The 22,941-nt window shown below is 39.6% G+C and overlaps 1 protein-coding gene across 4 annotated transcripts; it reads right to left on the bottom strand.

The window, feature by feature from the left end:
* Window positions 1-239: 239 nt before the first annotated feature.
* LOC110834692 (diacylglycerol lipase-beta) lies at window positions 240-22,442 on the bottom strand. 4 transcript variants are annotated; one of them, XM_087349075.1, is made up of 15 exons: window positions 22,280-22,442; window positions 10,807-10,906; window positions 10,018-10,230; window positions 9,745-9,854; window positions 9,336-9,554; window positions 7,936-8,082; window positions 7,272-7,440; window positions 6,432-6,555; window positions 6,089-6,232; window positions 5,410-5,521; window positions 4,915-5,007; window positions 4,000-4,154; window positions 3,205-3,354; window positions 2,999-3,111; window positions 240-2,842 (listed from the first exon to the last, which is right to left on the bottom strand). In XM_087349075.1, the coding sequence occupies exons 2-15, from the start codon at window positions 10,899-10,901 to the stop codon at window positions 2,659-2,661; spliced, it is 2,028 nt and encodes a 675-aa protein (XP_087205201.1). In that variant the 5' UTR covers window positions 10,902-10,906; window positions 22,280-22,442; the 3' UTR covers window positions 240-2,658. The 4 variants fall into 4 exon arrangements, with proteins under 4 accessions (XP_087205201.1, XP_087205202.1, XP_087205203.1 ...); XM_087349076.1 differs by lacking the exon at window positions 22,280-22,442 and adding an exon at window positions 18,433-18,564; XM_087349077.1 differs by lacking the exon at window positions 22,280-22,442 and adding an exon at window positions 18,423-18,551.
* Between the last annotated feature and the right edge of the window lie 499 nt (window positions 22,443-22,941).

The following is a 22,941-nucleotide window of genomic DNA, read 5'->3' on the forward strand; positions in this document are numbered from 1 at the left end:
CATAATGAAATGTGTAAATGGAACCTTTCATACAGCAAAAGAATGAAAGACTGAGATGCATATTTAGGAATAAGAATAAAATGGCTGTCAAGGACCAAAAGATTTTAATGAAATGGATTTGTCTGAAATTCATAAGGAATGAATCCAATTGTGGGCTTCCTGAGTTGATGGACAGTACTGGTATAGTGCTAGTTTGTTAGTTAGCCCATAGGATATTCAACAAAAATATGAGCTGAACATTATAATCAGTAAAAAATATATTTTCAAATAATCAAAAATAAATTCACATACAAAATTGAATACATTTCTGTCTTTCAGCTTAGATATGTAATACATTTCACAATGAGGAAACTTGGAAAAACTTTTAGAGAGACAGTGGTCCAATAATGGCCACAGAGACTGATTCACAGGTGGGTTTTCAGCCCAGTCATTCAAAAGTTTCCATAATTATAAATAAAACTCGATGAGACTTATTATTTGTCATGCTGGTACGCAGGGCACATACTGAAAGTGGTGTGTCCTGCTGAAGCAAGCTGCAGACTACAATCTATTATTGCTTTAGAGTATTTGTGATGACGCACCAAAACAAAGCAAATACAAAATTCAATTCAATACACCTTTCATATTAAATGTGCACATTTATGAAGGCATTCATTATGTACAATGCAGCACAGAGTAGAAGTGTTTTTGGACAGATGGGCGCGCAGATATGGCGATGGTGGGTGGGTGTCAATGGATGACTCAGTGGGTGAATGAATGTATGGATGGATGAATGGATACCACTTTATTGCCCATATTACACTCAGCTGAATATAAAGAATGCCTAATAATTATATATGAACCACACTTCAGCTTCTGGTCATGACAGTGGCAAAATCTTAAAACATATCTCATGACTCCACCAGAAAGGATCTGGCACATAAGAAGAGCGCTCTCCATTGATATGGTGAAAAAGAAGATGACATGAAATTTGGGAAAGTACAGGTAACCCTCGATTTGCGCCGATTCAGAATAACGCCGTTTTCGAAACCAGCAAGTCAAAAAGTGGAAAAAATATATTTTACTATTATTTATAATGTTTTACAATGTTTCCCGTACTGATTCTTATACTAAATCGTAATTCTTACATCACTGATTTTGAATAAAAACTATAAATACAGTCACCTCTGCACTCATTGCTAAGTAGTTGCGAGATAATCTCCTAAAAATCCGCCAACATTGTGCAACAGTCACGCGAGCATTGGTCACTCTTCAGGGTGAGTCATTTGCGTTCAGCCTCATAAGGGAGTAAGGAAATATGCGCTCAGTTCGCTTCTTGTTGACACATTGAATGTGCTGAAAACTGTGTGCTAAACGTGTTTGTGTTGTTGTTCGATCACTATTCTGCAGTAGCAACTGTTTTATATTTATAAATTGTAGAAGAGCCACCATGTCTGGTAAGAGAAGTGACTGTGTTGCTAAAAAGTTGTGTACGTCTATTGCGTTAGAAGATAAGATGGACATAATTCGTAGAATAGAAGGTGGTGATACCCGTCGTAATGTGTGCAGATGTATGAAGTTGTCTCCTTCCACTGTGACTACCATAATGAAAACTTCATATAAAATAAAACAAGGCTACAAGAGTAAGTGCGATGCAAGAGTTATAGCAGGAGTAAACTTTCAGGAAGAATGGAGAAATTATTGTTGCTATGGGTGGATGACATGAATCGAAAAAACATTCCCTTGACTGAAATTGCTATCACGGATAAGGCGAAGTCAGTTTTTGAGGAACTTAAGTCGTCAATGTTTGGGTGCCGGGAACGCATGTCATTGACTTCCCATTGATTTATATTATAAAAAGAGTTTCAATTTATGCCGGTTCGTCCAGGAACGCATCCCCAGTGTAAATCGAGGGTTACCTGTATATATGTATGTGTGTGTGTGTGTGTGTATATATATATATATGTGTAATGCAAAAGATTAATTATAAGAACTTATTATTTGCAACAAACTGTGTATCAGATGTCAAATTAGAAGCCACTATATTCCACACACTGCCCACTGTTTTAATGACTTGAAGCTGAACATAAACATACTGTGTACACGGCATGGGAGTAGGTTTAGAATCTTTCAGAGTTGCCCACAAGTGTCAATGTGTCTGCATTTCCCTGCTGATTGCCCATTCAATGCCACCTGGTTCAGTCCTATGTTTCTGAACTTATATTTTATATAATTATTATGACAAAGGTAAATTTGTACTTTGTGTTTAAGTACCATTGCGATATGGAGGAAGAGCTTGACACATTCTTAACCTTGGCACTAGAGAGAAGGAAGTCAATAGTTTCATGCCACTTTACCCTGTAGTAATAACCCTGGAACCCAATGGATGAGGTAATGTGGGCCTTAAAACCAGTCTAGATGTTGTGGCAAATACAAATTATGCTCTTCTGGGAACCAAACCTTGGTCATCCGGCCCATAACCTAGTCACTATACTGACTAAGCTATCCCAGCTCTACAACCATTATAAACTTTGATGCTAAAAAGCTTATGTCTTTATCTCACTAGCAGCACAGACTGCTTCAGTAATACTGATCAAACCACTCTCAGTAAACATATACAGAATGAAACACATAGGTTTCACATGAAGTTGAATTGCAATACTGCACTAGATCTCGGTGTCATGGTAAGTTGTGGTGCAGGCGGTGTTCCCGTTCATGCTGATCCTGCAGAATAGTCTCCAGCACCTTCTCCACATTCTCTGGCAGGTGGTCAAGGACCATGCGTGGCATTACTGCAAGCTGCATGAACTCCTCAGCAGCTGCCCACCGCATCACAAACTGTGATCTTCTGGCACCTGACTTCCTGTAAAATCAGGCAGCAAAATGTAATCCTATAAATACTGAACAGTGATGATAATGTTACTTGAAATACAAGTTATCTATGCATGTAGATCACCAGGCCTTCAAAGAAAGAGATTCAGATAAATCCTGGGGCCCACAAGGCCTTGTGAATACTCACTTGTCTGTTCCACTCTTCTTTCTGTAGGTGATATGAAGTATGCGTCCTGGTGAGAAGAGACGAGTTCGAGAGAAACGGCGGGCTGGCACATCCTTCTCTAGAACAGAAACCTCCTGGAACCAGAGTAAGACACAATAATGTAAAAGACTCGTACAATAAAAAAATCATGCAGCTGGTGAAGTCAATAGAGAAGTGTGATCACTCACACTCCATGTAGTGGGTTCTGGAGATCTGAACAGCAGGGGTAGATGACCTGGTGCTGGTGGTGTAGTGCATTCACTCTTCCATGTGGTCTCCAGGTCACGCGTTGGAACTCCAAATATAGCATACCCAAACCCATTGAGCATAATCCGGTACTGTATTCGCACAGAAAGAGGACTAAGAGTTAGTGCTAAGATCACCCACAAGGTGTTACAAATAAAAATATTGTAAGATCCACAGCCATCATCCTGAGAATTCCTGCTTCGACCCTTTACAATTAAGTTTTGTTTAGCAGAACTGCCTTATGCCGTCTCTATAAAATATCAATGATGATTTAAACATAACTTTCACTTGTACATCATGGACACAAATTTTATCCTCAAATTTTATTTTTCTCTTTGCCACTACTGTTTCCACAAGGGCATCTTCCTTCAGGGATTAAACAGCCAGAGCATGAAAGTAATCATTCATCTATAACAGAAAACAATCATTGAGATGATATGTATATCGAAATTTAATGGCGTACAGTGTTTATTAGGTTTAATACCTACAGATTTTTATCTGCAGTAAATGAATATCAAGACCAATGATGAATGCAAAATTACAGAGAATAAATCTGGAAAATAAGTGGAGTTCTTTGCATTTCAGGTTAATGAGAAAGTGGAAAGTAAAAAGGTGTAAGCCTGCTTCACTGTAGAGTTGTTTATAATCTACCATGCTACTAAGTTTCACAATGCATCATCACTGATGGATATGCATTTCACTTCCTAGGTTTAACAGAGTATTAAATAAACTTCTACTTTTGGCAAGTGAGAAGCCTCAAGCACGTGAAGCAGAGTTGTCCGCAGGTCCTCGGAACTATCGATGCTGAGCCTCATGACAAAATCGTCTCCAACACCCACAGAGAATGTGAAGTCCTCAGTGTAGCGCGCTGCTTCCCGACTTAACACAGCCGCTACAAGAAATAAATAAATCATAATGCTACAATGGGAAATAGACACTCAAATTGTTTATTAAGAGCAATGCACTCAACATCCTTTTTTTCCAAGCTCTTGCTTAACAGTTTCCCAGTCATGATACAGATCTCTGCAGTTGAGCTGGTAAGTCTCTCCTGTTACGGCACAGTTTGCATTCAATAGGGGTCCCACATCTGTTCAATGCCACATATAAGACAGATAAAACAGTCAATTCAGCCAACTTTTGGCTGCATTTTACACTACTAGTTTTATCTCAGTATTGAGGTTTTCATCGCAGTGAAGATGATGACCGAGCAGTAGACTACAACTGATATACAAGCTCAATGCTTCAGTCAACATATAGGGCTTATTCCTCACTGTCAACCCCATATGAAAGACAAGCATATGCGGCTGAAAAATTTTACAGCACGTATGTTTTAGCTAGGCCCCTTTTACAAGTATTTATTTACAAACTGAAAACAATATAGGTTCAAGCAGAACTCATTAAGAAGATGGTTGTCTTCTGGAATGTAGCACAGTGCTGCCTGGTACACATTCCAACCTAATTTTTCATTAATTTTTATTTTATGTTCAGTTTTCATAACAGTTCTCATTTGATCAAGATAGTTTACTGCTCTTCACTATGAATTTTTGGGACCAGAGAAATTTTCCACTAAAGATAGGTTGTCATTTAATCTGGGTTTCATTTTTGATAGGTTTTACTGTATTTTAAACATAGACAAAAAATATGCCTCTTACCTGGAGGACACAGTGCATACACTCTCAAATTCGGGTATTTGGAGCGAAGCAAGCAGCCTACAAGAACGCCCACAGCAGCCCCAAGACTGTGTCCTATACAAAAAAAAATCACTTGTTATTTGGACAAAAAAAGAGTACAGCTTGAAAAAGTGTAAAAATCTTACTCCAGCAGTAATTACTTTAACAAGAAAATATGATTATCTAGGGCTAGACGTCTCTGTCAAACAGATTGACTGCTTTAGAAACTAGCCAGAACTAGGGCACATTTTATGTAATGACTTCCTCTTTCCACACCTCAGGAAAATCATAAAACATTTCAGACTGGAAATGCAAACTTCTAGACAGAATTTTAAATGTGAACATTGCCAAATATTAAGCACCAGTGAAGATTATGGAAGAAATTGAATGCATCATGCATTACATTTAAGATAATCATACGGACTCTATGTAATGTTTGCCATTAAGAAATCCACAGTTTTACTGGCATACTGTTACCTGTTATAGCAAGTTTGTAGTGTGGATAGAGACCAAAAGCCTTATTCAATATATCTAGATCTTCTAGATCTCTCTTGATATAATGAGCACCAATCACCATTCCTCTATGAGCCTGAAACAAAACATTTTTAATACTACTTTTGGCAAACAATACAGTTGCCATTTCACCCTGGACAGACAGCCAGACATGACCTCACAAGTACACATTCAATTATAAGAAGAAAGCAGATAGAGAAAAGAAAAGTGATTTTGAAGATTCTAAGTACATTTCTGGGTAAAGAGTTCAAGCTACTGGGCATCTGATGGAAGTTAATTATTTTAGGTATGTGGAAATCCCATTTCCATCTCTCTCTCTAATTCAAACATTAAAATGTGCATCAGATTCTGTAAGTCTTTCAATTTAATTAGATCTCCATCTTTATCCTTAAATCTGCATATTTTACATAAAACTTCAAATAGATGGAATACACCACATAAAAGATATAGAATGATATATGCAAGACTCACTAAACAGTGTCTATTATTATAATGTACTTGAAACAATATGAAATTAAGTGAAAACGGAGTCAGACATTTAGCTGGTAAAAATACAGATTCGAGTGATATTATTTTTTTTATAAACACTCACATAACATATATTCACTAGACCAGTGACAATTATGAGTATAACGACACTCACCATACTGTTTGGTGGAAGTCCTTCAGCCTCAAACTTCTCTGCACCTGCATTAAGATCGGTGAAAATATCACGCATAGATATGGATCCACGAATCACAAGAACAATACTGCCAGTCTTATGGTCAGCCACCAAATAGTACGGCATCTGCAAACATGTCAGGTAGGTGCTTTTGCTTAGGTTAGTTATGAACAGGCTTAATTGTCCCCACATACAATGAAAATGTCTTAGGAGAAAGAAGATGAGATAGGCTGAACCAAAATATGTTCCTCTATTACAATAACAGGGCTTATTAAATATTAACCTACTAATTAATGATGGTGAAGGATAGGAGTTACACCCTCACCTCAAATATGCGGTTCCGGAACGAAGCAAACAGAATATCGTCGTCAGCAACCATGGACAGGTACCTGATGCCTGCAAGATTGCAGAAGCAGCAATTGTCCTCCTGTACCATCATCGACTTCGATCTGAAACATCCATTGGGTTCTGTGGAATGATGTAAAAAACTAGAAAGTTTTGTAAATAGTTATCATATTTCCCATTATCAGACCCAGCTGGTATATAATTTAGAGTATCACAAAACAGAATCTTTCAATTTATCTAAGATGGCTTTCTCAAGATTGGTTTTTAAAATGTTTTGTTTTGTCTATTATTCTTTAAACATAGTCTTTACAATTTCATCTGCATTGTTTATAAATATCTTGATCAGCCCATCGCAAGACCTCTACCAAAGATATGGGCGAGAAATGGGAGTTCAATTTTGCTTACAAAACATCTCATTCATGCTCATAAGGTTCTTTCACATGCCGTAAATTTATGACACAGGACCACTGGCTTTACTTCCCCTCCGAAGGAAGTCAAGCTACAGATTTTTATCGCCCTTACAAATCCATCAACCTTGGCCAGGTTTGAACCTGTAAACCTTGGGTCCAGTGGCAAGCATGCTACCACTAAACCATCGAGGGTGACTTGTTACTTACTTTACTTCTCAATAATTCCCTATGATCCAATTGTGAGATAAGGGAGGTGAGGAGAGGTGAAATGTGACTACTCTGCCCCATCACATAGAAAAAAAAATCCTGTTCCTGCTGGAAATTGAACCCTGTTCATTCAGCTTGGAACCTAGTCACTACACAGACTCAACTATATCAATCCCATATGCACAATGCCTAATGGAACTCACCTTAAGCAAGAGCAGCAAGTCATGTTACCTGTAAGCTTAACCAACCCACTGAACGGATACCGATACATCACAAATGGCCATGTGTAGGCAGCAATAGCCAGTTTCAGGAAGTGATGTGCTAGCTCCAGTGACATCCAATCCGGCGCATCTGCCATCACCGTTCGCACATCTGTGTGCCACGTGCATAAACACAAAATATATTAAATAATTATTATCCCTGTGCAATGCCACAGAGGCGTACACGTGAAGTGAAGATAAATCTCCATAAAGTCTCAAACTCGGTACTAGTCAGAGGTGAGTGGTCAGCATTACCCTGGTACCACAGTATCAACTGGATTGGATGACAGGCAAAGTGGGGATGAAGAGAGAAATCCCTTCTTTCTGCATGTAACCACTCTTATTATTGGCTGATTTTATTAATGACATATTCAATAGATCAGTTTATACACTTTCAAATGGTAGGATGATTAGTCAATAAGGAATTGGGCAGAATTTGGAAGTAAGTGGCAATGACCTAACTTAAGGTACTACTTGCTTATACAGACTAAGGAAAACCATGAAAAATCGAAGTATAGTAATTAAATACAATAATGTGTACTTAAAAATAAATTAATGTATATGCGGAGATAAATAATTGAATGAGTTCTGGTACAGTAAATCTTACCTTGTATGTACTGAGGCTGCTGGTCCAGAAGCTCAAGTCTTCGCATCTCCCTGGTCTTGCGCTTCTGCAGGACCCTCATCAGGATGAAGCCGGCCACATAGTCAGAGGGCACCATGTCAGTTCCTCGAAAGAGTGAGCTGAAAAAATCTGCAAGGAGAGGATACAACTGGGTTTAGAAATTATAAACCTGTAGAGCTAAAAGTAAGAGGGAGACCAGAGTGACACTGGAAAGATGAGCCGCATAAATAACTGATGATTCAAAGCCCAATGGTAATTCTAAATACTGCATGCAAAAAATTAAATAACCATGTTTTGCTGACAGAGCATATCTGTGGATTTCATATGATCTCAGAGTAAACAGGTATTATTTTCTTAGACAACATTAATCAGTTTATCTTTGTGTAATGTAGATGCATTGTTTTCATTAGGGTGAGAAATGAATTATTAAATTATTGAGATCAGCTTCAGCTTCAAAGCGATAATACCAACAATCATTAGGCGATTCAGTTTAAGATTAATTAGTTTGGGCACTGGAGATTGTTTTTTGTGTATCTGCATGTCTCGACACATTGTCCCACTTTCACCTTCAGGTGACTTTATTATAATCATATTGATTTTGTTTTATTTTAATATTAGTGGCAACGGTTGAAATCGACCTCAGGATCTCTTAAACAGTGGGCCTGCAATTGCTGGCCACATTACCCACAACTAGGTTTAAAAGGACCGAGTTTCTCCACTAGCGCAACGTTCGCTTTAAAAGGATTAGAGTGTTTGTAGAAAGTTACAGAGACAAAATGCAGAAATTTGCTTCAGCTATCCACACTGAACAGGTGTCAGGATTGTGTACACTTCAAATACAGATGTCTGCTTGACCGCATGAGAGATGCACACTTTATTACTGTCAGAAAGTTCACACATTGACATACTTTGACAGCTGCAGGCTGCAGTCAGATGTAAACAAAATTATTTACTTGCAAGGTAAGGATATAGTTAAGGCCAAAACAGAATGGCCGATTGGCAATAAACTGCTTAGTCCTTGAAGGGTCTCCAGTTCAAATCTCAGACTGCATACCAGCTATTTTGAGATTTTTTCATGGTTTTCCACATTACTTCCAACAAAATTACAGGATCTTCTTCTATGGCTCTCTGGTCCATATTCAGTCCACGGCCTCCTCAATTCTCCTCTTCCATTCGGTCCTCTGTTAGGTCCATCTGTCCGAGGCTTTGATCGAGGTTTCGAAACATCTTCCTTTTTACGGTGCAAGGTTGTTAGCCTTGCGACCAACCCCTAACCTGGAGGACCAGAGTACCTGTCTTAGTCCGACCTCTCCCCCTCGACCAATCTGGCTAGGGAGGCCCTACCAGTAGCTCTTGGGGTCACTGAGGTACTCTGTACTTACTCGCCATGTGGAGGAAGGCGTCCTTGCCATGTTCGTCCCGCCGCATCCAGCAAAAGGTCCATTTCAGTCGCCGCATCCAGAGACGTGTTAATCTGCGGTGCCGCAGCGTCTCCAGCGTCAACTCCTGCTCGTTGAAGTGCGTGGAGCCCAGAGGATCAAAGACGACGGCAAGACCGAACAGCGTTAGCGCCAGAAGCACCCAGTTGAACAGCACCAGCCCTACAAAAATCCCCAGACAGTCAGCTCAAGTGGGAGAGGCACGAGATGCATACAACTTTCTGGTGGGGAAGTCGATGGAACTACAGAACAGTAACTTCATATATTGATCTAAATGATAAATACATAATTTGAAACCTGAATCAAGGTAAGTTTCGTTTCTGTAACAGATAAGAGGCAGAACAACCCCTACCTTCTGTGACAGTCCTGGTGAAATGCTCGCTGCTGCACTGCACAGAATGCCCAAACATCCAAATCGTCCCCATGATGTTCCAGCCAACCTCTGGGAGAAGCAGCAGAATCCTGGAATTACACGACATAACAGCAATGAGCAACTACGCGTTGCTAACAAGGCAACCAACCGCTCAGCACAAAACACAGAAAATCATTTGTCAGTTAACCGCTTTGAAGTTCGTCTAAATAACTCAATCAGACATGAGTGAAGATGAAGATACATAAAACGTACTTTACTGTTAGAATTGGGGCAACCACACGCCTTGCTGCTGTGTCCAAGATGGCACCCTGGGCGCTCCTGTTCACCAGTGGAACCAAAAGGACAATATTGCAAGCGAGGATAGTCAACACGCCTATCATGTACACACGCACAAAGACGCCCCCTTCAGAACAAAACCACGTGTGTGGGAAGTAGCGGGCACACGCCAAAGAGAGCAGAATCAGCCTGGAACAAACACAGTCGTTGTATAGAGTCTCCACATTTCGGGGGCAGTACCTACTTGATTTGTCTCAACTACATATCGAAAATATTGCAGTAGTCCGAGGTCTCGATTGCACCAAAGGATTTCCAGGGACCTTCCGAAATTTTTCATGAAATTAATGGAGAAGTTCCATATAGGCAGCGGAATTTCAGGCGAAGTATTATAACTGTAAATCTCCGCGATATGTAATTGTACCCATTCTCCCTGAGCCTCACTTCTCTAAAGCACATATGCAGAATGTCCATAAATTGGCGGACGATTTAAAAACTTACGCATAACTGTTTTTCCCTGTTTCTGTACTTCAAATTCAGAACCAGTACAATGACCAACAATATATATAAAGAAAAGATGAGGAAGACGAGTATTTGAAAGTATGAGACACGAAATGACAAACGACAGGAGAAAACTGCGTAATGAGGAACTTGGAAATTTTTACTAATTGCAAGGGGCATTTATAAACATGTTGATTCATCTTCGGGTTACATAAAGAAAGGGGACCAGTTAAGTGATAATCTACTGCTCTGGGCTGCGTCACTCACCATATAAACCTGAAGACAAACTCGAAGATCCCGGGGAACACTAAGTCGTCCGACGCCACCAACCATTTGCGGCCGAAGAGCGTAAGAGACGGCATCACTCCTGCGAACAAGAGAATTTACTCTTTAAAGCCCAGTGTGCAGTTTGTATTTATGGGCCTTGTGTCATTCTTAGTGTATGCAGGGCCTCTACATACACAAGATAACAAAACACGTCACTGCGAATGTTCGAGAGATCAAAATCCACAGTCCTAGACCGCGAGGAGACTGTAATCGCGTTCTGTAAGTTTTATCTGAACATTTTTCGGAACGGTAAATATTCAGTGAAATAAAAGCATCACAATTGTTTGCGTTCACCATGGTATCAAGTGTGGCTACATTCGCAAACCAAAATTTATAAAGGGCAAACAGATCCGCAAAATCGCCCTTTCCTGGATCACCAGAAGTGGGCCCCTAACTCTTCCGGAAAGTGGACTCTTCACTACAAATGACGAGTGGCCTACTTCATAACGCGACCTTGTGTATTACGACAGTGAAAGTCGCTAGGGAGAAAGTGTATATGAGAGTGAAAGTATGCGATATAGATTCTGTTCAGTTGGTCTTTCAGAACGTAAAATTGTTCAAGTGATTTTGAGAAACGGTGTTCTGGTGTCTGGAAGAAATTGAAAGATATTTCAGAGGGGCTTACTACATTATCTGCATTTTCGACCATATTCTGAGAGACTACATCAAAAAACACGACCATCTTCATACTCGCCGTGAGAACCTGAAATCTCAACAGTAAACAAACACAACTAAACACGCACATTAATAACTGAAAATTGGGCATGGTCATCGGCGTACACTTTCTAAACGGGCAATACTAATATGGTTTGACAAAGCCAAACGACAACTTTAACGAGAGGAATGTTTTCCCTACCGGAGAGTAATGTACATTTCGTACGGGAAAGAGAAGAGATCAAACCGATTGTGGGTTGGATTTGTCAGTAATGGTCTGTGTGCTTTTGAATTTCATTCAACGAAAGCGTACCACGGAGAGACAAGACTGGCGTCTCACAGACAAGTCCACTTTAACATGACCCTGTGAAATTTTAATGGACCTCGTATGAAGATGAGAAAGTTACCGACGACGTGACGGAAAAAGAAAAAACATAATTCTTAACTGTCTGAATCAAAAACAGATCCCTTTACATGTGTTTGGGGGTACAGTAGAGACGAACAACCAAGTTTCAAGGGACAATAACAGTCAAATCTCGTTACGAAATTGAGATCTCTCAGGGAAAGTAACACTTAGCTTTCCGACTTACCATTTCGAGCTTAACACTACATATGCTACATTTTTTAAGTGTTCGGCAGAAGCAGAGACATCGGTACTTGAGATACTGATGAACGAATCAAAACACAGCATGATTATGTTTAGACCGAAGTTTAGTATCTGGTTCAAATTCCTCAATTTCATTATTTTACACTTTATTATACTTTTTGAAGCTTAGGTTTTCAACGCGGTGAGTCTGAAGATGGCTGTCTTCTGGGTTGTAGCGCCGTGTAGTCTGGTAGGAGTTAACAAACATTTCAGAGGTCCTTCCTGCCTCCATCATAAGATGATGACCCCTGAAACGTCGGTAAACTTCTACCAGACTACAACGCAGAAAAGACGGTTGTGTCAGCACTCCGCCACGAGAACCTCAAATTCAACTTCTGGTTAGTATTAGCAGCGCAGATGTCAATTCTCTGTGATTCAATGCGAAATATACAATCTTTACATCGGAGATGAGTCGCGATGACTTTTCGGACCCAAGAGATAGTCAGTTCTGACGCAAGTTGAGTCAACAAGCGATAGGATTTATTTTTATTTATTTATTTTCATTTAGCTTGCAAAGTGGTCGGGCTACAGCATACAGATCTGGCAACGTTGCTACAAAAGCAGGAAGTACCTGAAGACCCTTGAATTTAATATTATGCAATGCTCTATCAATACGCCCTCCATCGTCAATATTGACGGCGACTAGTAAAGTCAAGCAAACCTCATGGCACGCAACATCCAAGGTGTCCGTCAAGATAACTTCGGCTCTCAGACTGCAGTGGCTTCACCGATGAAAACGCCCGAATACCATAACGTCAAATATTACAAAACAGTCTACAATGTTTTTTGTACTTTAATCCATGACCCACATTCCACTGTAGTCAACGCTCGCGACATTGATTAGAGGTGTCACGTATCTGATTAAAGATCGAATCGTTTTAAGTAATAGGTTTACTACTGCAGTGGTTCGTCTCGTTGTATCTTAAAGGATGGTAAAATGGGTTATTTTCCTTCTAGGGTCCAAATACTATTATAAGATATGAAACACCGCGATAAAGAATGCTTTTAACAGTGGATTTTTTGTATCTCATATCAAAATCCATGTGGAAATGCCAAAAACTGTCTTAAAATTAAAAATTTGGATTTAGTACTCCAACGAACACCAAATCAAATTTTATTTCATAAGGAATTTGAGGTTTCCACGCAGTGAGTGTACAAATTGTGGTCTTTTGGGTTGCAAAACACTTGCAGCGTATCTGGTGGAAGTCGGCCACCTAGTCTAGCGGTTACCTTACTGAACCAGTATTTAAAGGTGCCTGGTTCAATCCCAGCCGTCGCCACTAATACGAAAATAGCAAGAAGTAAGGAAAAGTACACTGCTCTTGCATGCAGAAACGGACCAATGTTTCAGAGGTGCTCACTGCCGCCATCATCAGGGCGATGTTAAGTTGCACCCGGTTCGAACCTCGGCTTAGGAAATAACTGTTTTGAAGTTTTCGCGGTTTTACTCAGTTTCCACATTAGAAAATACTACGCCAATGTCAGTATTACGTATGACAAAAGAAGAAAAAATAGGTACTCGAATACTTGGATACATTGTAAATTAAATTGAAGCATAAGACACGATTCCTTGCCCCCTTCTCCGTCCCCTAGTGCCCTGTTTTGGACGGGGAGCCGAAAGACTGTTGCGATGTAAAAGCCTGCACTAGCGATCAAATTAACATTGTATTAAAATTATTCCTTCGTATTCAAAAACGGAAATATCGCGGAATCGCAGTGTTTCAGTGGAATCTGCGCGTGACAGCATTTTCTCGTGGATGCTCTTGCATTATACTGAAACATAAAACGTGGTTTGATCTGTAATCTGTGCGAACATCTGCGTCAACAATTTATCTGTATCTGCCACGAATTAATATCAAGTCCGATGAGGGATATTCTCTCTAAATGCGCAAATTTTAGTATCAATCCTGTGTTAAACGGAAAGTAACAATACATCTACGCGATACATAGGCCCAAATTATTAGAATATATCTTCACATGCTTATTTGAGGGCGATAGCTAATTAGACAGCAAGACGCCTATAAAAATGACTTACAATTTCGTAGAAATCTTTTTTAAGTCGCAATTGTGAAACCGGCAGAGCCGGATACGTAACGTTTTAATGGGACAACGTCTCTTGCATGACACAAATTTTGCAACTTCAGAATAAAATGTAGGCTAACTGTGAAATAACGTCAACCACTACAAACTTATCAACCTAGTTCGAGGAAACGGTACAAGACTGGGGACCTTGAAGGTACGTACGCGTGTACATTTTGTATGACTTCGCGGACGACAAGAGTATATACCATACCTGTACGTACTGCAAAGTGGGCGAATTTGTATACCTGTAGATCTTATGGCAAACTAAATTAACTGCTGATCATGAATAGTACATGGCGACTATGTGTGATTCTCAAAGAAGGCGGTAAATATGATGGTATTTTATCCAAATCATTGTAGAATTATTAAAAATGTACCGCATTTGTAAAAAAAATTAAAATTATTAATTTACAAAGTCACTTGTTAATTATTTATCACATTTATTAACAGCTCTTGCAAATTACGTAAAACATTCAGTTGAAACTGTAAACTATATAAAGTCTAAAATCGAAATATTTTTTGTTGACTTCTAAATATTCGTTATTCGTTCAAAATTCAAGCGTCTGCAACAATGCTATGTGATTCTGCTCCCATCCGCGGATTTATATTGTTGACCGATCTGTCACCACCTGACACACACAACTCCGTTCCAAATTACGGCATTAGCCTATTTATTTTTTATTTGTAGTGTTCTGTCTGACGACAGGTCCATATGAACAGGATCCTTCCATCCTTTTCTTGGACTGGGACCTGTTCATATACGTTCTTGGCAGATGATCCAGAAGTGGTTTGCCATTGTCTTCTTCTGTGTGTGAATGGAGTAATTGTTGGGATGCCACGAACTAAAACTGCCTATTATGGAAACAAAATTTCAGCGATTTGGTAAAACGTACAACCTAGTCAATTTGGGTCTGATTAAGATTCTCTTTCAAAAGGACCCCAATTTATTCCGCTGAAACTCAAATCAATCACTCACACCGTTCATCATTAAGTCATATCCTAGTTCTTAATGTTTTTTTATTAAGATGAACAACTGCTACAGTAAACCTAATTAACAAAACGTGTTCTCTGATGTCAGTGAAATGCTTTAAATCAAAAATATTAACAAAGTAGGTCTTATAAAAATGTACGAAGTTCGCACGAACCTCATCGGACGGCCGCATGTAGTCTGCTGGCCACGTATTGAGAACCCCTGCAGTAAATTGTACATAATCGAGAAAATATGAAACGTGCGATGGATTAAAGGCTGGCCACAAACAACATTTGAGCAAAATTTACGAACTGCATCAAGGAATAACACCTAATGGCGTTATATTCGTCACTATATAGCAGGATGCCACGGCAAACGCCCTTGGGCGCAACCAAATGACACATTATAATTACATTCGCACAGACAGATGGAATTCCAGTTTACTTCGAGAGCAATTAGCACATAGCCTGAGGATAAACAGCTATGAATGTCAGTGTCACTATCAGGGGCAAGAAATGAGACAAAAACATGACTGACTTCCGTCGACCCCAGCTTCCTCCCGCTTTAGTTAATTTCTTAACTACGATAAAATTAACGAGGACCATTTTCGCTCAGCAAGACAATCTCCGTCTTTCACGGAATGCCAAGATTCTTTACCGTGAAGATGGCCATCTTCTGGGTTGTACTTCTACCAGAGTATACGGCGGTAGACCCCAGAAGACAGCCATCTTCGTACACACCGCTGTGAGAACCATACATCCTGTTCATTGCCGTGTCAACTACAGCCCGCCTCCAATCTCTATCCTGAGGCAGGTGGACCCAGTGAACACACGACATATTTCCTTACGATCCTACTAACTATTATTCCACCTAAGTCTAGGTCTTCCGAGTGATCTCTTTACTTCAAGTTTTCTAACCAGAATTTTGTTAATGACAATGATTATACGTAAACGTTCAGAAAGGGTTTGAAAGGTAGGCCTATTATTCCAGTATTTCTCTATAAACAATCAATTGAACAACAACAACAAATGTATAAAACTTTGATATACAAATTTCGTGGCTTCTATTGTTTGGTACTCAACTACGAGGTACGATCGGAAAGTTTCAAGACTGTGTCAATAGAGGGCGAACCGGATGTAGTACGAGCTTCTGCCGCTAGGGGGTGCGGCCTACATTCATAGTGAATCAGTGTGCCAGCCGGCATCATCGAATTAGCATTTGTTTCTTAGTTACGGGCGTTTTGGTAGTGCATCACACCGACCCTCCTGCGATTTCGGAATGGCGGATTTTCATGAACAAATCAAATTTTGCCAAAGACTCGCCAAAACGGCTACGGAAACCTATGAAATGCTAAAGCAAGCATTTGGGGAGTCCGCAATGGGTCGTGCACAAACTTTTGTGTGGCATTCACGTTTTAAAAATGGCCGAACCTCTGTCGATGATGACGAGCGTTCTGGACGACCATCTTCGAGCACAACTCCCGAAAATGTTACGAAGATTCGGCAGGCCATTCACGAAGATCGACGTCGTACCATCAACGACTTGTGCGACATTGTTGGGATAGGCTATGGGACCTGTCAGCTGATTCTAAAGGAAGAACTCCACATGCGATGCATCATGACAACGCGCCAGCGCACACCGCCCTCAAAGTTCGGCAGTTTTTGGCCTCAAACACTATGGCCGTCATCCCGCACCCTCCTTATTCGCCGTGTGACTTCTTCCTCTTCTCAAAGATGAAAATTCAGCTAAAGGGAAGGGGATTTGAGACGATAGAAGAGATTCAGCCAGAATCGCAGATGGTGCTTGACAGGCTGACAAAGAAAGATTTCCAGGGATGCTTCCAGGCTTGGCAGCGGCGCTGGGATCGTTGTGTTCACTCCCAGGGGAACTACTTCGAGGGTAATGGATGAATACCTGAGATAAGTGTACGGGTTTTTATAGGCGCAGTCTTGAAACTTTCCGATCGCACCTCGTACATCCTGTTCATTGCCGTGTCAACTACAGCCCGCCTCCAATCTCTATCCTGAGGCAGGTGGACCCAGTGAACACACGACATATTTCCTTAAGATCCTACTAACTATTATTCCACCTAAGTCTAGGTCTTCCGAGTGATCTCTTTACTTCAAGTTTTCTAACCAGAATTTTGTTAATGATAATGATTATACGTAAACGTTCAGAAAGGGTTTGAAAGGTAGGCCTATTATTCCGGTATTTCTCTATAAACAATCAATTGAACAACAACAAATGTATGAAACTTTGATTTGCAAATTTCGTGGCTTCTATTGTTTGGTACTCAACTACAAAGTTTCGAGCTGGCGTCACACTGATTTCTTATTTTATTCAACAACGCAGATTTAAAATGAACGTGTAAGGACGCCGTCCTCGTGTTTTAAAGTATTTTCTAGGCATCTGAGTAGAAACACGTCATCTCTTTAAATAAATGTGTTGCTCATTTTTTATAAAATGGTATTCCGTATTTACGTCTTTTCCTCTACTGTTGTAAAGTTCAATTTCTTCTTGGCTGGCATGCAGTTCTTTTCACCCTTTTGCAAAAATGCCTTAAAAAGGTGAAAGTTATCGTAACCACAAACACTGCCAACCTCTTACATTTATTTCTAATGATGTGATGTTACTCCCAGCTGAAAATTTCCCATGATGAAGATAAGTTATTACAAAAATGTTATCTAGTGGCATGACCTCTACATCAAGTTTTCATAAAAATCAACAAACCGGTTCAAAAATCGCTGGAGGAAGTGTCTTCCTTCTTCCAGTTCGCTGTTACAGTATTCACCAGAGAACTTTCGTCAATCCAATAAAATCCATTTAATACTCACGTCCTATTACTCTAAGAAGATCCATTTCAGTGTCACCTTCTCATCCAATAAACATGAAATTAAAGTATAGCCGTCAAAAATAAGTACATCTTCCATTAACACATAAGAATAATTAACCAATTTAAAAACTAATGAACATAAACTCACCAAGAAACCAACCACAAACAACTGATCACTGATCAACAATTGTAAGTAACCAAAAATACCCAATTACAATCAACGAAACACTACGCGGCCAACAAACCATCTTCCCGGCCAACACGAACGCCATCACTAAACACAATCCTGAGTCGACGAGCACAACTTAAACGCAGTATTAAATCCTTCGGTAAAAAGAAGTTATAATACATTTACAGAGAACTGAAACTACCTTTGCTTACCACACGGATCAAGAGCCGCCGTCTAACGTAAGGAGAAAGCGGGCACCTTTTCTCCTGCCTTCGTAACCATTAAATGCTCAGAACCTTGCTATCACGTGCCCTGTTCTCTCGACCGACAGCGAGACCCGGCTACAGAACCTGGGCAGGCAGGCAATACACGAGGACGAGATGACCTGAGGCATGTTCTTATGCTGGTAATGGGGTTTCCCACCACAGCCATCACTGCACCATGCTCATATAACCTTTTATTTAAAACCGAACGGTATTTATATGTACCACCTGCTTCAATTTACTTTGCATTCTGCCCATAAAGTGTATTTACGAGTTTAATGCAATTCTCATAATAAACAGCGTCAACCAGTTGATATTTGTAACGGTCGAATATGGTTTTCTTTGAGGTACGGGCTGAATTATTATTATTTTGACGGTTCGGCTTGAAAGAGTCGAGAGCTTTTGTCTTATGAGGCTTCTCCTGAGAATGGTTGGACTCAGGGTGAAGAAGTTCCTTCAGTTGCCATTTCTGGAAACACAACCTGCGGCATGTGTGCCTTAATGACACTCAAATGCGAATAAATAATCGATGAATGGCGTGTCGCACGAGTCCTAAAATTCAGTCCACTCCCTTCAAATACAGAGGTAACTTAGAAACACAGGCATTATTGCGCAGGGGAACTCGGTCATCCCTGGGCCCCGATACACATGGAAGCCCTTTCTGTTTTCATGCTGACCGAATTGCATCTATCGAATCTTTAATATGAATATCCGTATGTATTATGAACCTGGTAATGTTAATGAAACACCTTTGAACTGACTTTTGTGAAAAAAATACAATTTTAAAAGTTATTCATTTTCGATTTAAATCCATGATTAAGGGACTATAGATGTAAGCCAGAGCAACTACTTTAGAGTTTAACAACTAGGCAAATCCATAGCGTCTTTGTGGATTCTTTGAGGCTGTAACGGCAACTTTTTCCACTCAGTCAATAAACAAGCGATCTTTATTTTGTTCTAATAATGGAATTTCATTTGTCTCCACATTCTGGATAACTCGAACAGAATGCGCTTGCTACCGCACTAAAGATGACTGGATTCCTCTCATAAAGTAGCGTACGATTAAAACTGAATACGTCCAGGATAAACACCCGCTTGAGAACCGTTATAATGAACTTTGCAATTCAGTAACCGAAGTCACAGCGCAAAATATCACTCCAACATTAAAAAAAAAAAGCAAGCCCGTTCACGCTCTACGATCAAATAGGTCACGTGTTACGTCACGCGACGGTAGATTTCAGGTCCTACTCGTTGTGCAGTTCGCGTCATTACGAGCATAAAAAATCTGACTTTGCACTGTCGTATTCTATGGTCTTGCGGTCCTGGGCCGTCTACACACTCTGATAGAAAATTCGAATAAAATAAATTACTTCTGAAATTCATAATTACATTTTTATGTTCTTCATAAGTACTAATTCTGCCACATTTCCGAAGGATTCGTCAGAACGACTATGATTCTGTCCCTGCATCGTGGTTGAGACATGAATACGTAGTCTACTTGGTAACAAAGCATGTAGAATTGCACTTGAGTGGTTTAACCATCTCTGATCACGTGGCCTGGAAGTTAAAGGACGTGGGTGAGACGGTCTGAGGAACGTTCTTTCAAGCTGCAGTAACATAGGAAAGTTTTTGAGATTCTTAACCGTTACCATGGACTCCAAAGGTTCAATGTCTTCATTATATATAGCCCAAAAACACAGTTTAAAACTCCTGGCTTACGAAGTTACAAGTTTAAAAGATGACTAACAGAATTCACTCGAAATTATAAGACAAGAACAGAACACAATCGAACGAACTTCATTTATATCGCTTATTACGTCAAAATATGTATCCAGAAATGCGGTAATTTCGTTAAAAATTGCGATATCTCTGTATATGCTTGTCGTGAACGTGTTTTATGTTCGTAGGTCCTACATAAGTACATTTTTAAATGTTGTATTCGATCCCGGATTGGCTGATCATATTACATACATAATTTATTAACTCTGTGGTTAGTCTGACATATTCAGCTGAGTAACACGAAAATTTCAGTCACATAAACCTGTTCTGCTACACTATCAAAGTCATAAAACAATTCTACAATCTCTAAAAATATCTTAATTCATGTTTTATCGTCATTTCCGAAGAATTACAAGTGACGTATAAATACAAAACTCTGAAATGTCACACGTTCAAAAGGACGTACCGAAGTTCGTGTACAACTATAAAAAGAATTCAATATGCAACGAATAAAAGAGAACCAGAACAATTTCCTTACAACAATACATCAGTAGATTCACGTGTCAGATTTCAGGTTCTCATGGCGGTGAGTACATAGGGAAATACTTTGCTTCAGAGCGACCGTTACTGGCGTCACGTAATAGTGAGAGCATTTGCCTCTGGACACTAATCGAAGTCGACTCCAAAGTCGAATGCGGTTTCAATTGCTTGTAGAATCACAATCACTTTCCAAGAATTAAGACTCCACCCACACATCACGTTGTCGATAACAAGAAAGCTGATGCGTGCGATATAAACACTGAAGGTGTGAAACGAATAAAAAGTGAGACGTCGCAATATATTTTCTCTATGCCAAGAGGACGATCTTAATCAAGGAAAGAAGATGAAGTTTCAGGAGTTAAAACGAGAAGCTGAGAATAGGGAAAACTGGCGAACTCTTTTTGGGCAGAACAATGGACCTGTCGTCAGATAGAACACTAGATAATAATAATAATAATAATAATAATATACCAAGAGGAAACGGACGATCTGGTAAACCCAGAAAAATATAGGATCCATTTATAAATTATATTCCCCGATGGTGGAACAAATCTTGGATGGTCTAATCCATGCATCTGAAAATGATAAGCTGAAGTACGGATTACATGAACGGGAATTTTATCGATTCGCGGGCCAATTTAATGAAACTCTATGGAAATTTATTAAAATGTCGAATAGGTTTGCATATTCTTAGTCATTTATGCAATGTAGTTTTGAATGTAAACGTTTCTTTTGTGAACTTTTTATTTTGACTATATATGGTTAATGCCATTTTGCAGTATGAGTGATGTACCTTACTAACATGTTGATGTCATACAAGTGTCCCTGGTTGCAGTTACAAGGGGTATTTTTCGTGTACAGTTACGTTAGCTGTCAGTGTGAAATAACTATTCATGTTTACGTATTACTCAATAGTTTTATTCAACAAAATCGGTCATTAATGACCTGTATGACAATACTTTTGCTCAATTAATGTTTCAATATTTGGATTAATTTTTGTTGTTATTTGCAGGATCCCTCGAAGTGTTCATCACTCATCCTAGTTCTTAATTGACATTTCTCATTAAGCTGAACACTTGCTCACAGAGATAGTTACTTCCAAATAAAATGGACGTGTATTCTTTTTATTTCTGGTAACTACCGGTATTTTTCATAATATAATGTGACATTATATAAAAAATGTACGCGTGTGGCATGCGGCGAGTTGAGACCCCTGCAACACACATTTTTTATATACGCGTGCCTGTACTATGTTCACGATGTTTATGAAGTGAATGTAAGCAGTGTGTCAAAGTATAAAACCTAGTTCACGAGACGAGGGTAGTTATATGGAATATGCTAAATTCTGATCACAAGTAACCAGTCACTGCCATAACGTAACTAAAACACTGCTTGTCACTGTAGATGAACTTCCTCAGCTGGTGGTTAACAGAATACCACCTACATGTTCGACATATTATTGTAATTTCGACCCATGAACATCGTGATAGAAGCGCGCAGCAGGTGTTATCCATCCCAGATCGTACATGTTACATACCTTACGCGGATCCTTCAGCATACACTGTGACGAAATAGGATTCGACACAACTCGAACACAAAGCATAACTCCATGCATCGCAACTTTCAGTATGCTACACGGTAACCAACTTGACTCATCTTTACTGCCACTCGCGCATCCAACAATCCCAGCCATGTTGCCAGCAGCGCGATTATTGCGCCCTCATACTGATAGTGGTTTCCGGTGACAGTTGTAATCACGATTGATAACATGAAAAACGCAAGACTTAATTTCCCTCTCTTAAACGTTAGGTTTTAGTTCTTACTTTTCATTCAAAGTGCCTATCCATTTAAAATCCAGGGCTTGTAAAACGTGTTTCGCTTTCCTTATCGCAATTCACCACTGCTGGATTTGCGGAATTTTGTTATCCTACTGTATTGTGATAATACGGCAAACGGGACAATCTAATGGAATGAATCCTAAGCTCATGCTTTTATCTGTAAATTTACCAACAGGTGTTGTTTCTGAAGTAATGCCAATCTTGTACATAGAACACCGAGTTATGAAAAGAACTTTCTGACCTCTATTAGGAAAGTACTGACAAAAGTATTTATCGAGTATAAATGTCAATTCGTTTTTATAAATAAAATGTTTAGGTACAATTTGAAATCTGTTAGGGCTTATACAAACCATAGGTGTAG

Source organism: Zootermopsis nevadensis, unplaced genomic scaffold (genome assembly GCF_977971745.1).
Source record: "Zootermopsis nevadensis isolate Lab colony 2312 unplaced genomic scaffold, Znev_1.0 Znev_ptg000015l, whole genome shotgun sequence".
Taxonomy (NCBI): domain Eukaryota; kingdom Metazoa; phylum Arthropoda; class Insecta; order Blattodea; family Termopsidae; genus Zootermopsis; species Zootermopsis nevadensis.

Coding starts and splice junctions, on each gene's coding strand:
- LOC110834692 (XM_087349075.1), bottom strand. CDS start 10,901: ATGCCGTCTCTTACGCTCTTCGGCCGCAAATGGTTGGTGGCGTCGGAC. Junction 9,855..10,017: donor GCCCCAATTCTAACAGTAAA/GTACGTTTTATG, acceptor GTGTAATTCCAG/GATTCTGCTGCTTCTCCCAG. Junction 7,441..7,935: donor GCAGCCTCAGTACATACAAG/GTAAGATTTACT, acceptor CGTGGCACACAG/ATGTGCGAACGGTGATGGCA.